The sequence below is a fragment of the Crinia signifera genome, chromosome 8, assembly GCF_055691185.1.
Source record: "Crinia signifera chromosome 8, ASM5569118v1, whole genome shotgun sequence".
Taxonomy (NCBI): Eukaryota; Metazoa; Chordata; class Amphibia; order Anura; family Myobatrachidae; genus Crinia; species Crinia signifera.
Window position 1 is genome coordinate 56,088,252 of NC_139224.1, and position 16,927 is coordinate 56,105,178.

Sequence of the window (16,927 nt, forward strand, 5' to 3'; positions counted from 1 at the left end):
TTACACATTATGCATCAGTGCCTGGCCAGCCAAGAAGGGGAACTACTATGCCACATGTAACCAGGAGGTAGCATAAAATAATAGTGGCCGTACCTGATGAAGTGTGCTGCCCTGGTCATTGCCTGGCCTGGAGACTAGCACAACAGCCACTGTTCCTTACACCAGTGACTTGCACATTTGCAAAATGAAAAATATCTGTTTGTTATAGGGGCGGGGGGCATACTGGCTGCTCAATCACTTTAAGAATCCTTCAGAAAAAAAATATATTCCTGGCACAATGAGGGCAAGATATACAAAAAAAATGTGGTAAAACCTAAGTTCTCTGGGTTTTTACCGCATTTTCGAATTCACTAAAGCCCCTCCTGGCGTAACCCAATGCTGCTGTGTTAGGGATCTGACATAGATCTCTCTCAGCAAGCCCCACAGCCTCCAGCTTCTCCGCACATGCGCAGTTGGACTTCCCCATTAGAAACGAGGAAGTAAAAACAACCGCAGGGATGGCAAAGGGCAGCTCTTATCAGGAGAGCTGCCCTTCACATTGCTCATTGCATATGTTAGTACATCGGCACGATGGGCGGCGGGATGTACCGCCACTGCTTGGTACATCCCGCCATGAAAAGGGTCAGCAAGGAGATTTGAATTCTGCATGATAATAGAAATATAGAGATCTCAGTGTGCATATATAAGACATTATTACACCACCAGGCCAACTCATAGTATGTGTCTCTATCACTACATAATATTAGTATCCAATCTGGCTCATATAATTGCATTTAATTATGCTACTATAGCACAATTATTAATATATCTAAATTGAGAGCCAACTAATGATAAAACTGCAGCCCAAAAAATATCTCCATGTCTGACGTCACAGCCCTAATACAGCAATATATTTATCTTGGTGATAAAGCTAAAAATTGTTTGTTTTTGAACTCCACCTTCAAACCTATTGGAGAATGCTGAGTCGCTCTGGGCGGGAGTATATGTGTGTGTGAGCAGACCTCAGTATGAAGAAACATGCTCTATAATGACCTACATTAGTCCTTCTGTCGGTAATGAAGATCTTCCCCAACAAACATCTGGTGTGACCATGGGGAGAATTGGATTCACCTGCTGAGGTAAGGAGTTTTTGAGGTTGTAGAACTGCCATGGGGAAGCCGGAGCATTTGCCATATCTCTTGAGAGGTTATAAACTAATAGTACATCTCCCTCCAGATGGATATGTTTGGAAAGTTTTTGAAAAAAAGCTCAGTCTAAACCTATAAAAGATTTATATTTTAAAGCACTTAAATAATTCATAGTTGTAGATGTAAATGCTATTATTCTTTGCTAGAATGTCAGCTACAGCGTGTGGCATTGTACTTACATTTTCGGAACAGCTGAATGCTAGTCGTGCTCTCCGTTATCAGTCATCTCAGACAACAAGCTCACTGTAGTAACGTAAAGAGAAAAGTCTGCATGTACGATCAGCAGTTTCTAGGTACAAAAATAAAGGATTCATTTTGTTTTATTTGTAAAAACACATGTATCACTGGTTAAGAGCACTGGCTGTTATTCCAACATTCAGAGGGTCCTTAGGGCGAGATGTACTAAAGGGAAAATGCGGTAAAACCCCCGTTTTACCGCATTTTCCTATGTACTAAAACCCGTTCGCAGCGGTTTCGCAGGGCAGGGTATCGCCACCTTTGGGTGGCGATACCCTATAGAAGCCTATGGGCTTCTTTTCGCCGCCCGCCACATCGCCGCAACCCGCCGCCTCGCCGACCCCCCCTTTCCCCCCTCCCTTGGGCTTACCTTCTTGCAGGTCCTCCTGGACCCCGGAAGGTAAGCCCTTCCTCCCCCTAGCAACGCAGCCGGACGTCCTTCCGGCTGCAGGGGGAGGAGGAAGCGCCGGGGACAGCTTGCTTAGCTGTCCCCGGCGTGGATGCTGCAGAAGCCGGCTGGGAGGTGACGGAGACCCCCCGCAGACCACAGTACAGGTATCGCGGGGGGCCTCCGTCACCGCATCGCGATGCCAGCCGCATATGTTAGTACATATGCGGCGGCATCGTGGCGGGGGGGGCGCGAAGGGCGGCGATGTATTTTAATACATCCCGCCCTTAACCCTTTGAAAGCCAAAATTTCTGTGAGAGATGTTCAAAATATTTGCTAACAATGCCAGCATCCCTCACATGTTTTATATAAATTCAAATAAAAAATGCTGTGTAAAAAAATGAAAAAAGATTGTATTTGATATATAAGGCAAACATTACAAGTCACTATGATGAAGATAAGTGTTTGCTTGCCAATTTTTACACCTATTTTGACAAATTCACTGGGCATTCAATGGGTTATTTAAAACATATTTGTGCATGCAATCACTGAAAATAGATTCATTTTATTAATTGGTGTTTTTCCTTGCTTTTACTTTCACTGTGAGTGATTCAGGGTTATCTTATTAGCCACGAAAAATGCGGACATTTTTCCAGTGAAAAGTTGTCATGACTATGAAAACAAAACAGCGAAAATGACTTTTCAACAAAAAATTTTGACCTATCCTATTGCTGAAATGGAATGTGTGCGATAATTCTTGCATTCAGAAACATTGAAAAGTGTATGTATGTTTGGAAAATCAGTCTGTACCTTAGAAAATGCTAAACTAACTTACAGAAGTGTGAATTATGTAATATTAAAGAGATTTTTGGGGGGATTAAAATGCGCTCAACTGACAGTTGTATGCATTTTTTTTTTTTTAAATGTGAAAAAAATCATAAAAATAAAGTTTTTTTGTGCAAAATGCCCTCATAAAATTAAGGGTTTATGAAAATGGATAAAAATTTGAGTAATTTTAAGGTACTGTTTAAGAAAGTCACACAAATAGCCAATAACTTCAACTTCTAGGCCTAAAACCACTTGTACCACTCAAAAAGCACCCCACTATACCTTTTCCATACCTTGTACCCACAATTTTCACTTATTTTTTCTGACAACAAAAAGGACATGTCACTATTGGCCAATTAAAATTATAAAAAAAAACTCTAAGTGCCTAATTGGTCATTCAGGGGGGGTAGGTGAAAGCAAGAATGTGATAAAACCTCTGGAGACCTTTTTTCTGACAACTTTTTGCAGCTAATTGTAGACCGGGTTTCACAATCCTGAAAAAAGACCTATATTTAATGTGGAATCCGTGTTTTTGTGGCTAATAGGATATTCCCCCAAAGAATCCAACGAACTCAATGTTGCATACAAAACAACTTTGCAGCTGGATCTTACCATTTTTTGGGGGTAAGTGTGCAAGCAATGGAGATGTAGTCAAGCTTCTAAAACATACAAGTTTCAATGAAGAGAGGGCTGCATAGACACAAAGCTATATAAGAGTCTTCCTTTTTTCATGATTGGTTAAGAAATAGATCTGTTGCTAGGCAGAGTAGCCCCCTTTGTTAGTTGCAGTAGCCTATCAAGAGATTTGTGGGAAGTAACCTTACAAGGGTTTTATATAGGTCATTTCTATATTGGCGCTTCATTTTTAGGCGCTCGGAACCCCACTCAACCTCCCATTTTTTATTCAATCTTGTGATTTGGCTGTTTATTAGAATTTAAATTTTGATTCAAACTTTAGGCAGGAAGGCATATGTGGTCACAAGGGGCATATGTGGTCATTGAGGAGCAACTACCCTTTTCAAGGATGGCTGGCGAGTCTTGACCGTATGGGGGGATGATGGGCATTTCTATAAAAAATGGTCACACTATACCACAGTAAAGGGTGGTGTTGCCTGCTAAATGCAGGTTATGCTTTGGCCGGATAGGACATTTCAGTCACCTCCATTTTATACAGTTGGGGCATTTAAGTCGTCACCATATATAAACTTATTTGGTTAGAGCTGGTCATCAAGTGCTTTGCTAGCCATTCCTTACCAGAAGGGTCATTTCACTTAATGAATATTAATGACCTTTTAAATTTATGCAGTGGTGTCTGTGTTTTTATTTTTAGTATGAGCTAGCTTATGGATGGTTATCAAAGGTCAATCACAATAAATCAATAGACCCTTTATGTGTTACACAGAGCAACATATCGTATTAACATCCCGCAGGAGCTGCTGCTCATCTTCTACACTGCCATAGTAGAGTCTGTCCTTTGCTCCTCGATCACAATCTGGTTCGGAGGAGCAAACGAGAATGACAGACGAAAGTTGCAAAGAGTGGTGAGGATGGCAGAAAAGATCATTGGGGCGGAGCTCCCCACTGTCCAAGAACTATACCTAGCCAGGGTCAATAAGCGTGCAGGAAAGATCTTGGCGGACAAGCTACAGACGTTTTAGGTCCATCCCAGCAAAGACGACAAGAACTACAAAAGGCTTCTTCCCAATAGCTGTCCACCAACTAAACCGTATTGAACATACGGTTTAGTTGTTCATCCTACCCTTTGGCAAATCCATAGTACTGCTAATCTGCTGACTGTCATAGTTAAAGACAAAGGAATCCACTAAAATTAAATTGAAGTTGAACCATTATTTCATGCAGATCTGCATTTTTCATAGAAACTCGAAAGGGGAGTTCACATTGTGCGTTTTTGCTTGCGATTCAATTGAATAAAATGGCAAGCAAAATGCATTTGATTTGGACTATATAGTACAGATCTGTATAGTCTTTCCTGCAAAGTCTATTTTTCTATTCAATATTTTGATGCCGCGTATTGGGATCCAATCAGCATCGAATGCGGCTGAAAACCGTTCGATGTCCATTTGATTTTGATTTGATTTTGCTTATATCAGCAAAATCAAATAGAAAAATAGACCAAATTGAACCGTATGTACAGGGCATTAGAGTGGAATTCAATTATATGTGGGAAATGGTATAAATAGCCTTTGGTGCGAGGTTCTTCCTGCAGTCGGGTTTTTACCCCCCCCCCCCCCCCCCCCCCCAAAAAAAAAAAAGTTTGATTCTTTTTTCAAATCGCTATTTTTAGAATAAATTACTGGGACTTGCTCTGGCACCTTTGCGGAACCCTCCCTAATTACTAATTAAGCAATTGGAATTTTCTATTAGCTTAGTCAGTCGTAATTTTTCAACTTCTGGAATCGTGTCTTCTCCTTCATCATTATGATCCAGGTCTTCTGCAGCAGTGGTGAATGTAAAATGTGCGTGAGTGTGTGTAAGTGTGCGAGTGTCTTTTAATGTCTGTGTGTGTGATCCTCTCATGTGAGTTTGTTTCCTCCCAGAAGCAGCAGCTGAAAGTACTACATTTTCTAGTAGCCTCTGAACCTTCCAACAGCCCCTCCCCAATAGGAATATGAAAGAAAAACCACTGTGTGCCCTAGAAACCACATGACAGGTGAGTATCATTGTTTTTTATGCGCCGCATGTAAAAAAAATTGGATACCGCAGGTATATGTGCTCCTCAGTGGTGCAAGTAGAATTTCTTTCTTGGTGGTATTGATAGCCTCCACCAAAAATGGGCGTGGTCATGTGTCATGAGGGGGCATGGTCACACAAAGCTAGAGGAGAGACTAAATGACAATAGTGGTGTGGCATCAGGAGACAGGGAATGACTGGCGGTGGGTTGGCTCTTGCTTGGGGGAGAGCTGGGCAGCTTGTGCTTATAATTGCGGAGCCTGCTCTTCATGCTCTCGGCGCCGCTGATAGGCTAAATCAGCAGTAGCCGGTAGCTGCATACAGCACCAATCATAATGCTGGGTGGGCGGGCTGTGGATGCATTATATTTAGACTTAAAATATAAATAGAATTGACAGTGGGTCAGGGCGTAAGTGGTACTGCGTACCTGCAACCATAGGCGAATCTAGAAATTTGGTAATGGGTGGTCCCAGATGAAAGTACCAATATAGATTGGATTGGCCTCTGGAGGGGGCGTGGCTTAACACGGAAAGTCACTCCCCCAGTTTTAGGAACATAAGAAAAACAGGTACTCTTTACCTAGAAGGGCGCCAGCGATTGAAATCGCGGTCGTCGGGGGTAAAAATCGCGGTCATCGCGGGCATCGCGGGCATCGCGGGTAAATCGGGATGGCCGCGATGCCCGCGATGACCGCGATGACCGCGATTTTTCCATAGGGAACAATGTTAAAAAGGCTAATTGACCGCGATTATACTGTTAAATGGCTCAATGGACCCGATTTGGCCATAGGAATCAATGTTAAATGGGCCACAGAGCCCATTAACCCTTAAATGTCCCCCCCAATTTTTTACGCCACCCCACGATCCACGTGAACCCGAAGCGTGGCGAGCGCAGCGAGCCCGCGAGGGGCGGCGGTACGCGTCCTCCGACCTTTTCATGCCCTACTATCCACTAGGGCGTGGAGTGAGAATATAATAGTGTGGCGAGCGCAGCGAGCCACCGAGCCCGAAGCGTGGCGAGCGCAGCGAGCCCCGCGAGGGGACGCGGATACCTTCACAGGTAGACGCGTCCCCTCGCGGGGTTCACAGGTGTCGGCGTCGCCACGGACACCTGTGAAGCCCGCGAGGGGACGCGTATAACTGTGAAGGTATCCGCGTCCCCTCGCGGGGCGCGCTGCGCTCGCCACGCTTCGGGCTCGGTGGCTCGCTGCGCTCGCCACACTATTATATTCTCACTCCACGCCCTAGTGGATAGTAGGGCATGAAAAGGTCGGAGGACGCGTACCGCCGCCCCTCGCGGGCTCGCTGCGCTCGCCACGCTTCGGGTTCACGTGAATCGTGGGGTGGCGTTAAAAATTGGGGGGGACATTTAAGGGTTAATGGGCTCTGTGGCCCATTTAACATTGATTCCTATGGCCAAATCGGGTCCATTGAGCCATTTAACAGTAAAATCGGGTCCATCGCGCCTTTTAACATTGATTCCTATGGGAAATCGGGAGCATCGCGTCGTGGGCATCGCGGGTACATTTATGTGTACCCGCGACGCGACCGACACGATTTCCATGTTTAACATGGGTTTCAATGGGAAATCGCGGTCAACGCGTCGGTCGCGTCGCGGGTACACATAAATGTACCCGCGATGCCCGCGACGGGCGCCGTTCTAGGTAAAGAGTACCGAAAAACATCCTAAGTATTCTAAATATTTACACATTGGTGGCAGTGTACTTACTGCTGTGCTGCGGCCGGGGGTACGGGAGGCGGGCGTGCGGTGAGCGGGCACTTGCTGCTGCTGTTCTTCTCCACCTCCCTGCTCCGGCGTGTAGTGATAAAAAAAAATGAGCAGGGGGAGGGAGCAGGGAGGGAGCAGGTAAAGTAAAGGGAGAGGACAGGAATAAAGGGAGAGGACAGGAATCCGGGCCGTCGCTCCCATCCCGCAATGGACCAATGGGAGGAGCTGCGTGCAGTCGCACATGTGCGCAGCCCTCCCATGGACATCTTTATGGTGGCAATAAGGAAAAAACAAAATGACAGGGCAGTCTAATGGGTGGTCCGATGCACCCCCGGACCACCCCCTAGATTCGCCTATGCCTGCAACATATTTCTTACAGGTACTCCGTACCACGCCATACCCCCTTACTTTCAACACTGGTGCTCCTGGAATCTGCGGGGTCCCAATTTTTAGTGTGAGGTCGACAATGCTTCTTACCTCACTATGAGAGAGATGCGCTAATTGAAAAATGTGGTAAAAACCCAGTTATCTGGGTTTTTACTGAATTTCTCCATGCACTTAAACCCAATCGTCGAGTTTTCACAATATAGAGTAACGCCAGAAAAAGCTGGTGTTACTGTATAGAAGCCTATGGGCTTCTCTCAGCCGTAGTAGTTGAGGGATCCATCACAGATCCCTTCCAGCATGCCCCATGGACAGCACCAACACTCCCTTGTCTCAGAAGTCAAGCGCTGTAGCCACTTCACAAAGTTTGTGAACCTTGTGTTAATAATATGTTAGTGCATATGCAATTAATAAAGATGTGGTACCCAATGAATGATAGCAATGTGGGCCAGTGAATGTTAGTGGATCCCCCCTAAACCTCACATACAATTGAATTCCCTAAGTTGCATTTATGACAGTGTGGTAGACAGTGGCATAGCTAAGTTTTGGGCGCCCCCCCGCCGCCAAGCACCCGCCACCCCACTGCCCATGAAACCCCCCCCCCCCCCCCCCAATCCCCTGCAGCCTTACCTATCGCGCTGGTCCCGGCGGCTCCGTTCCTCTGCTGAGGACCACCACAAAATGGCCGCCCCCATACAGCAGACAGTTTCAGAGAACTGTGTGCTATAAGGGGGCGGCCATTTTGTGGTGGTCCTCAGCAGATGAACGGAGCCGCCGGGACCAGCGAGATAGGTAAGTCTGCGGGGGATTGGGGGGGTGTAACTATAGTAGTGTAACTATAGTACCGCAGCCCCCGGCACCCCCACATGCACAGCGCCCCCCCCCCCGCCCCGTGGTTGCGGGGGCTGTGGTGCTATAGTTACGCCGCTGGTGGTAGAGGTATCAAAGTGTGGTGAGAAATAGATTGGAAAGAGATGAAGTACTAAACAATCAGCTTCTAACTGTCATTTAAAAGGCTGTGTTTAAAAAACAACAGGAGTTAATTGGTTGGTACTTTATCTCTTTTTATGCTTTATCACTCAAAACATTTTTGTGTTTGATATTATAATATTAAAAATATATATTAAAAATATATATAAAATAATACATTGAGTGCAAGTGGGCGAAAATCAAGAGACAACTACCATTAGGAACTGAAACATAACTTTTGTGGTGGGCTTATTGTATGATGACTAGATGACAGCTACCGTCCGGAACTGAAACATAACTTTCAGGGTGGGCTTATTATACGGTAACTAGATGACAGCTACCATCTGATACTGAAACATAAATTTCAAGGTGGGCTAATTGTATGATGACTAGATGACTGCTGCCATCAGGAACTGAAACCTAACTTTATTGTATGATGACTAGATGACAGCTACCATCAGGAACTGAAACATAACTTTCATGGTGAGCTTACTGTATGATGACTAGTTGACTGCTGCCATCAGGAGCTAAAACATAACTTTCATGGTGTGCTTATTGTATGATGGCTAGATGACAGCTACCATCAGGAACTGAAACCTAACTTTCGTGGTGGGCTTATTGTATGATGACTAGATGACAGCTACCATCAGGAACTGAAACATAACTTTCATGGTGTGCTTATTGTATGATGACTAGATGACCGCTACCATCAGGAACTGAAACATAACTTTTGTGGTGTGCTTAGTGTATGATGACTAGATGACCGCTACTGTTAGGAACTGAAACATAACTTTTGTGGTGGGCTTATTGTATGATGACTAGATGACAGCTACCGTCTGGAACTGAAACATAACTTTCAGGGAGGGCTTATTATATGGTAACTAGATGACAGCTACGATCTGATACTGAAACATAAATTTCAAGGTGGGCTAATTGTATGATGACTAGATGACCGCTACCATCAGGAACTGAAACCTAACTTTCATGGTGTGCTTATTGTATGATGACTAGATGACCGCTACAGTTAGGAACTGAAACATAACTTTCATGGTGGGCTTATTGTATGATGACCAGGGCCAGATTATAATGGGGGCACAAGGGGTCAGTGCCCCTGGGCCCCCCTCTAGCTAGGGGCCCCCTGTGGTTGGCATGTATTTTTATTTTAGCTAAAGGTTTTGTGCATGGGAGTGGGGTAGTGCTGCAGCTTCACCTATCTGCCAATGTGACAATGATTAATGGTGCTGAGCATTGGGAGCCAAGTGTGCAGTGCATTACTGGGAGTTGAATAAGTCCCATGACACTTTGCACCAGAGGGCAGAGGCTGAGACGTTTGTGCTGAGCTCTGATTGGTGGAGCTCATTACATGCTTCTCAGGCCCATGGATAACAGCAGCAGCAGCCTAGTCATGGGAGGGTTTTTAATCAGAGGCAGCACTGGGACTGTGAGGTCTCCTACAGAGTAAGGTACAGAGGGTCAAACACAGGCTTTTCATGTATGTATGTATGTGTGTATGTATGTGTGTATGTATATATATATATCCGCTGAAGTTACCCATTGACCAAGTTTATACTGACTCTACTCTGTGTTTTGACAGTGTAATATCCCCCATGCAGTTTGCAGCCAGTAATGACAAGTGCAAGGGGCCCCCCTGTCTAAAGTGCCCCGGGCCCCCCGAAGGCTTAATTGGCACTGATGATGACTAGATGACAGGGGTACCGGATGATCCTCTGACAGTCGGGACTCTGGCGGTCAGTATACTGACATTGGAATCTTGACTGTTAATTGCCTGACAGCTGGGTACCCAACTGACAGGAGCTATTCTCACTTTTGGAGGTCCACAACCTCCATAGAGGGAGAATAGAACCTGTGGCAAGCGCAGCGAGCCACTGAGCCCGCAAGGGACTTCGTAGCACTCACCCCCCTGCAGTTGAGATTCCGATATCTGTTTACTGTCACAATCCCAACAGTCAGAGCGTCATACCACTCCCAGATAACAGCCACCATCAGGAACTAACTCATAACTTTCGTGTGAGCTTATTGTTTGATGACTAAATGACAGCTACCAACAGGAACTGAAAATTTACTTTCATGGTGGGATTATTGTATGATTGTAAGATGACAGCTACTGTTAGGAAATGACACATAATTTCATGATGAGTTGTATGATAACTAGATAAAGATTTAAGGCCCCAACATTTCTATGTATTGTAACAGGTTCGCATTTCAGACAGGACACAGCAGGCAGTTTTTGTTACTTGTGAATGTATTTATTGTAGTGATGTGCACCGGACACTTTTTCGCGTTTTGGGTTTTGGGTTTTGGGTTCTGATTACCTTCAGGTTTTGGGTTCTAATGGGTTTTGCCAAAACACCCCCTAAAGGTTTTGGGTTTTGGGTTTTGGGTTTTGGGTTCTGATTTTTTTGAAAAAAGCATAAAAATGGTTAAAATCGCATAATTTAGGTGTTTTTTTGCTCCTATGCTATTATTAACCCCAATAGCTTTCTTCTCCACTCATTTACAGTCTATTCTGAACACCTCACACCTCACAATATTGTTTTTAGGCCAAAATGTTGCACCGAGGTAGCTGGATGACTATGATAAGCAAGACAAATGGGCGGCACAAACACGTGGCCCATCTAGGAGTGGCACTGCAGTGGCAGATAGAAAAACTAGGCCCCAAAGAGCACATAATTCAAAAGAAAAAAAGAGGTGCAAGATGGAATTGTCCTTGGGCCCTCCCACCCACCCTTATGTTGTGTAAACAGGACACGCACACTTTAACAAAGCAATCATTTCAGCCACAGGGTCTGCCACACGACTGTGGCTGAAATGATTGGTTCGTTTGGGCCCCCACATCACAAGCTGCCATTTAATATGTCCCTGCACAAACTGGCTCTACAGAGGCAAAAGGTCGTCCTCATCCTCATCCAGCAATTCCTCACCACCATCAGTATCTTGTTCTTCCTCACCCTCACAGAGTATTAATTCGTCCCCGCTGGAATCCACCACCACAGGTTCCTGTGTACTTTGTGGACGCTGGTCTTTCTCGTAGAATTGATAATTCATTTTTATGAACATCATCTTCTCCACATTATTTGGAAGCAACCTCCTACGCTTATTGCTGACAAGGTTCCCAGCTGCACTAAAAACTCTTTCGGAGTACACACTGGAGGAAGGGCAACTGAGGTAATATAGAGCCAGTTTGTACAGGGGCTTCCAAATTTCCTTTTTTTTCTGCCAGTACTGGTAAGGACTCTCTGACATGCCTACTTGGGTGCTGTCACCCATATAATCCTCCACCATTCTGTCAATGGTGATAGCATCATAGGCAGTGGCAGTAGACATGTCAGAAATTGTTGGAAGGTCCTTCAGCCCAGACCAAATGTCCAAACTTGGTCCTTTATCACCACCAGCGGGGGGTTTAGGAAATCGCAGTTGTTTCCTGGCAGAACCAGTTGCTGGAGAAAATGAAGGAGAAGGTGCTGCTGAGTCACATTCCACTTCAGAAGATGACAGTTTTCTCACCAGCAGTTCTTTGCACTTCTGCAGGCTTGTGTCCGCCGGAAAGAGTGACACCACGTAGGCTTTAAACCGAGGATCGAGCACGGTGGCCAAAATGTACTCCTCTGATTTCAACATTTGTACCACCCTCGAATCCTGGCAAAGCGTATGAAGGACTTTATCCACAAGTCCCACATGCTTAGAGGACTCGCTCCGTCTCAGCTCCTCCTTCACTTTCTCCAACTGTTTCTGCAAAAGCCTGATGAGGGGAATGACCTGACTCAAGCTGACAGTGTCTGAACTGACTTCACGTGTGGCAAGTTCGAAGGGTTGGAGAATCTTGCACAACACTGAAATCATTCTCCACTGTGCTTGAGTCAGGTGCATACCCCCTCCTTTGCCTATGTCATAGGTGGATGTATAGGCTTGAATGGCCCTTTGCTGCTCCTCCATCCTCTGAAGCATATAGAGGGTTGAGTTCCACCGCGTTACGACCTCTTGCTTCAGCTGATGAAGGGGCAGGTTCAACAGTGTTTGCTGCCGCTCCAGTCTTTGGCATGCAGCCGCCGAATGCCGAAAGTGGCCAGAAATTTTTCGGGCCACCGAAAGAGTCTCCTGCACAGCTCTGTTGTCTCTTAGAAAACTCTGGACCACCAAATTTATCGTGTGAGCAAAACAGGGCACATGCTGGAATTTGCCCTGCTTTAATGCCCGCACGATATTGCTGGCATTGTCTGACACCACAAATCCCCAGGAGAGTCTAAGAGGGGTAAGCCATTGCCCAATGATTACCCTCAGTTTCTGTAAGAGGTTATCGGCGGTGTGCCTCTTACGGAAAGCGGTTACACACAACGTAGCCTGCCTAGGAAGGAGCTGGCATTTCCTAGGTCCTACTACTGGTGCTGCTGCTGTTGTTGCTGCTGGACAAGGCGATTCATCTACCCAGTGGGCTGTCACGGTCATGTAATCCCTAGTCTGCCCTTTTCCACTTGTCCACATGTCCGTTGTTAAGTGGACAGTGGGTATGACCGCATTTTTCAGGGCACTGAGAACACTTTTATGCACTTCACTGTACAGCTTCGGTATCGCCTGTCTAGCGAAGTGGAATCTTGACGGTATTTTGTAACGGGGACACACTAAGTCCATCAATCGTCTAAATCCTATTCCAGCAGTTATGGACACCGGAAGCACATCTAATACAATCAGATCTGCTAAGGCCTCAGTTACCCGCTTTGCCATTGGATGACTGCTGTTATACTTCATCTTCATGGCAAAGGACTGTTGGACAGTCAATTGCTTAGTGAAAGAAGTGTTCCGACTTCCCCTCCGGGATGATGAACGACTCCCAGCAGCAACAGCAGCAGCGGCAGCAGTAGGAGGCGTAGCAATGCAGGATCCTCCAGAAGAATCCCGGATAGGAGAGGAGTCAGTCAGGCAAGTAACATGGCCTATAGGACTACTCCCAATCCTCATTGAGGATGAAATTGACGAGGAGGGACTTTGCGGTGTGGTTGGGCACGTGGACACAACAGGACAAAGGGATTTAGTTGTCCCTGGACTGTGTACATTCTTAGCCACAGTTTCTGAACTAAACAGCAACTTATGAACGCTCTTCAAGTGACTTAGAAGGGAGGATGTCCCTAGGTGGGAAACGTCCTTACCCCTGCTTATTTGAGCTTTGCATAAGCTACATATGGCAAAACAATTGTTGGACGGTTTGGGATAAAAATAATTCCAGACCGAAGAAATGGATTTATTGGTCTTCTGTCCAGGCATGGTGATGCCCTTTGGAATCTCACGGACAACAACTGTCTTGCCCGGTGCCTCATTTAAGCAAACCACATCAGCATCGTCCTCCTCGTCAATTTCTCCCTCAGCACCAGCTTCATCAATATCCTCCTCCTGGTGTACAACACTGACACCTTCATTATCGACATCTGCAACTGCACTGTCTGTGATCCTTCCAGCACATGCAGAGGGTGTGCTGCGAATGCTGAAAGGAGCCTCCTCTTCCCGTACAGTGATGGGAAGGTCAGGCATCGCAACCACCAACACCCTTGGACTCTCCGCTGGGATTTGTGATACCATGTCTTCTTTGGAAGGCAGAGTTGTTTGCTGGATTCTTGTTGGTGACAGCTTAACTCTCTTAAATTTTAAAGTGGGAGAAGGAGGAGGAGGAGGACGACGACTTTGATCATCTTCTGAAGCTGAGCCACTAGTCATGAACATAGGCCATGGCCGTAGCCGTTCCTTGCCACTCCGTGTTGTAAATGGCACACTGGCAACTTTACGTTTCTCCTCCAATGATTTGCTTTTTCTTTTTAAGGGCCTTTTACTCAACTTTGGCTTTTTGGATTTTACATGCCCTCTACTTTGACACTGGGCATCGGCCTTGGCAGACGACGTTGATGGCATTTCATCGTCTATGTCATGATGACTAGTGGCATCAGCTTCAGAAGCACGACGAAGCGGCTCCTCATCTTTTCCTATTTTTTTATCCTCCATATTTTGGATATCTAACGGTAGGCAGCGGTGTCAGCAAACTGGATACCGAGATATCAGCTGGTTGTCACTAGCCAGTGACAACAGCAGCAAGATACAATATTTATTTTGTGTATATACTGCGATATACTGGTAGGTAACACAACAAGTGGCGTCAGCAAACCGGAGTTATTTACTGCGATATCTAACGGTAGGCAGCGGTGTCAGAAAACTGGATACCGAGATATCAGCTGGTTGTCACTAGCCAGTGACAACAGCAGCAAGATACAATATTTATTTTGTGTATATACTGCGATATACTGGTAGGTAACACAACAAGTGGCGTCAGCAAACCAGAGTTATTTACTGCAATATCTAACGGTAGGCAGCAGGGTCAGAAAACTGGATACCGAGATATCAGCTGGTTGTCACTAGCCAGTGACAACAGCAGCAAGATACAATATTTATTTTGTGTATATACTGCGATATACTGGAAGGTAACACAACAAGTGGCGTCAGCAAACCGGAGTTATTTACTGCGATATCTAACGGTAGGCAGCGGTGTCAGAAAACTGGATACCGAGATATCAGCTGGTTGTCACTAGCCAGTGACAACAGCAGCAAGATACAATATTTATTTTGTGTATATACTGCGATATACTGGTAGGTAACACAACAAGTGGCGTCAGCAAACCGGAGTTATTTACTGCGATATCTAACGGTAGGCAGCGGTGTCAGAAAACTGGATACCGAGATATCAGCTGGTTGTCACTAGCCAGTGACAACAGCAGCAAGATACAATATTTATTTTGTGTATATACTGCGATATACTGGTAGGTAACACAACAAGTGGCGTCAGCAAACCGGAGTTATTTACTGCGATATCTAACGGTAGGCAGCGGTGTCAGAAAACTGGATACCGAGATATCAGCTGGTTGTCACTAGCCAGTGACAACAGCAGCAAGATACAATATTTATTTTGTGTATATACTGCGATATACTGGTAGGTAACACAACAAGTGGCGTCAGCAAACCGGAGTTATTTACTGCGATATCTAACGGTAGGCAGCGGTGTCAGAAAACTGGATACCGAGATATCAGCTGGTTGTCACTAGCCAGTGACAACAGCAGCAAGATACAATATTTATTTTGTGTATATACTGCGATATACTGGTAGGTAACACAACAAGTGGCGTCAGCAAACCGGAGTTATTTACTGCGATATCTAACGGTAGGCAGCGGTGTCAGAAAACTGGATACCGAGATATCAGCTGGTTGTCACTAGCCAGTGACAACAGCAGCAAGATACAATATTTATTTTGTGTATATACTGCGATATACTGGTAGGTAACACAACAAGTGGCGTCAGCAAACTGGAGTTATTTACTGCGATATCTAACGGTAGGCAGCGGTGTCAGAAAACTGGATACCGAGATATCAGCTGGTTGTCACTAGCCAGTGACAACAGCAGCAAGATACAATATTTATTTTGTGTATATACTGCGATATACTGGTAGGTAACACAACAAGTGGCGTCAGCAAACCGGAGTTATTTACTGCGATATCTACCGGTAGGCAGCGGTGTCAGCAAACTGGATACCGAGATATCAGCTGGTTGTCACTAGCCAGTGACAACAGCAGCAAGATACAATATTTATTTTGTGTATATACTGCGATATACTGGTAGGTAACACAACAAGTGGCGTCAGCAAACCGGAGTTATTTACTGCGATATCTAACGGTAGGCAGCGGTGTCAGAAAACTGGATACCGAGATATCAGCTGGTTGTCACTAGCCAGTGACAACAGCAGCAAGATACAATATTTATTTTGTGTATATACTGCGATATACTGGTAGGTAACACAAGTGGCGTCAGCAAACCGGAGTTATTTACTGCGATATCTAACGGTAGGCAGCGGTGTCAGCAAACTGGATACCGAGATATCAGCTGGTTGTCACTAGCCAGTGACAACAGCAGCAAGATACAATATTTATTTTGTGTATATACTGCGATATACTGGTAGGTAACACAAGTGGCGTCAGCAAACCGGAGTTATTTACTGCGATATCTAACGGTAGGCAGCGGTGTCAGCAAACTGGATACCGAGATATCAGCTGGTTGTCACTAGCCAGTGACAACAGCAGCAAGATACAATATTTATTTTGTGTATATACTGCGATATACTGGTAGGTAACACAACAAGTGGCGTCAGCAAACCGGAGTTATTTACTGCGATATCTAACGGTAGGCAGCGGTGTCAGAAAACTGGATACCGAGATATCAGCTGGTTGTCACTAGCCAGTGACAACAGCAGCAAGATACAATATTTATTTTGTGTATATACTGCGATATACTGGTAGGTAACACAACAAGTGGCGTCAGCAAACCGGAGTTATTTACTGCGATATCTACCGGTAGGCAGCGGTGTCAGCAAACTGGATACCGAGATATCAGCTGGTTGTCACTAGCCAGTGACAACAGCAGCAAGATACAATATTTATTTTGTGTATATACTGCGATATACTGGTAGGT

At 45.3% G+C, this 16,927-nt stretch overlaps 1 protein-coding gene across 3 annotated transcripts in view; it reads left to right on the plus strand.

Moving 5' to 3' along the window:
- The first annotated feature begins 963 nt into the window (after window positions 1–963).
- LOC146026074 (platelet glycoprotein IX-like) overlaps window positions 964–16,927 on the plus strand; it is a 38,781-nt gene continuing 22,817 nt past the window's right edge. The window contains exons 1-2 of one of the 3 annotated variants that reach the window (XM_083156440.1): window positions 964–1,118; window positions 5,199–5,311. In XM_083156440.1, coding sequence (XP_083012566.1) covers window positions 5,305–5,311 — 7 coding nt within the window. In that variant the 5' untranslated portion in view covers window positions 964–1,118; window positions 5,199–5,304. The remainder of the gene's footprint in view (window positions 1,119–5,198; window positions 5,312–16,927) is intronic. The other 2 variants (XM_083156441.1, XM_083156438.1) reach the window with 2 other exon arrangements.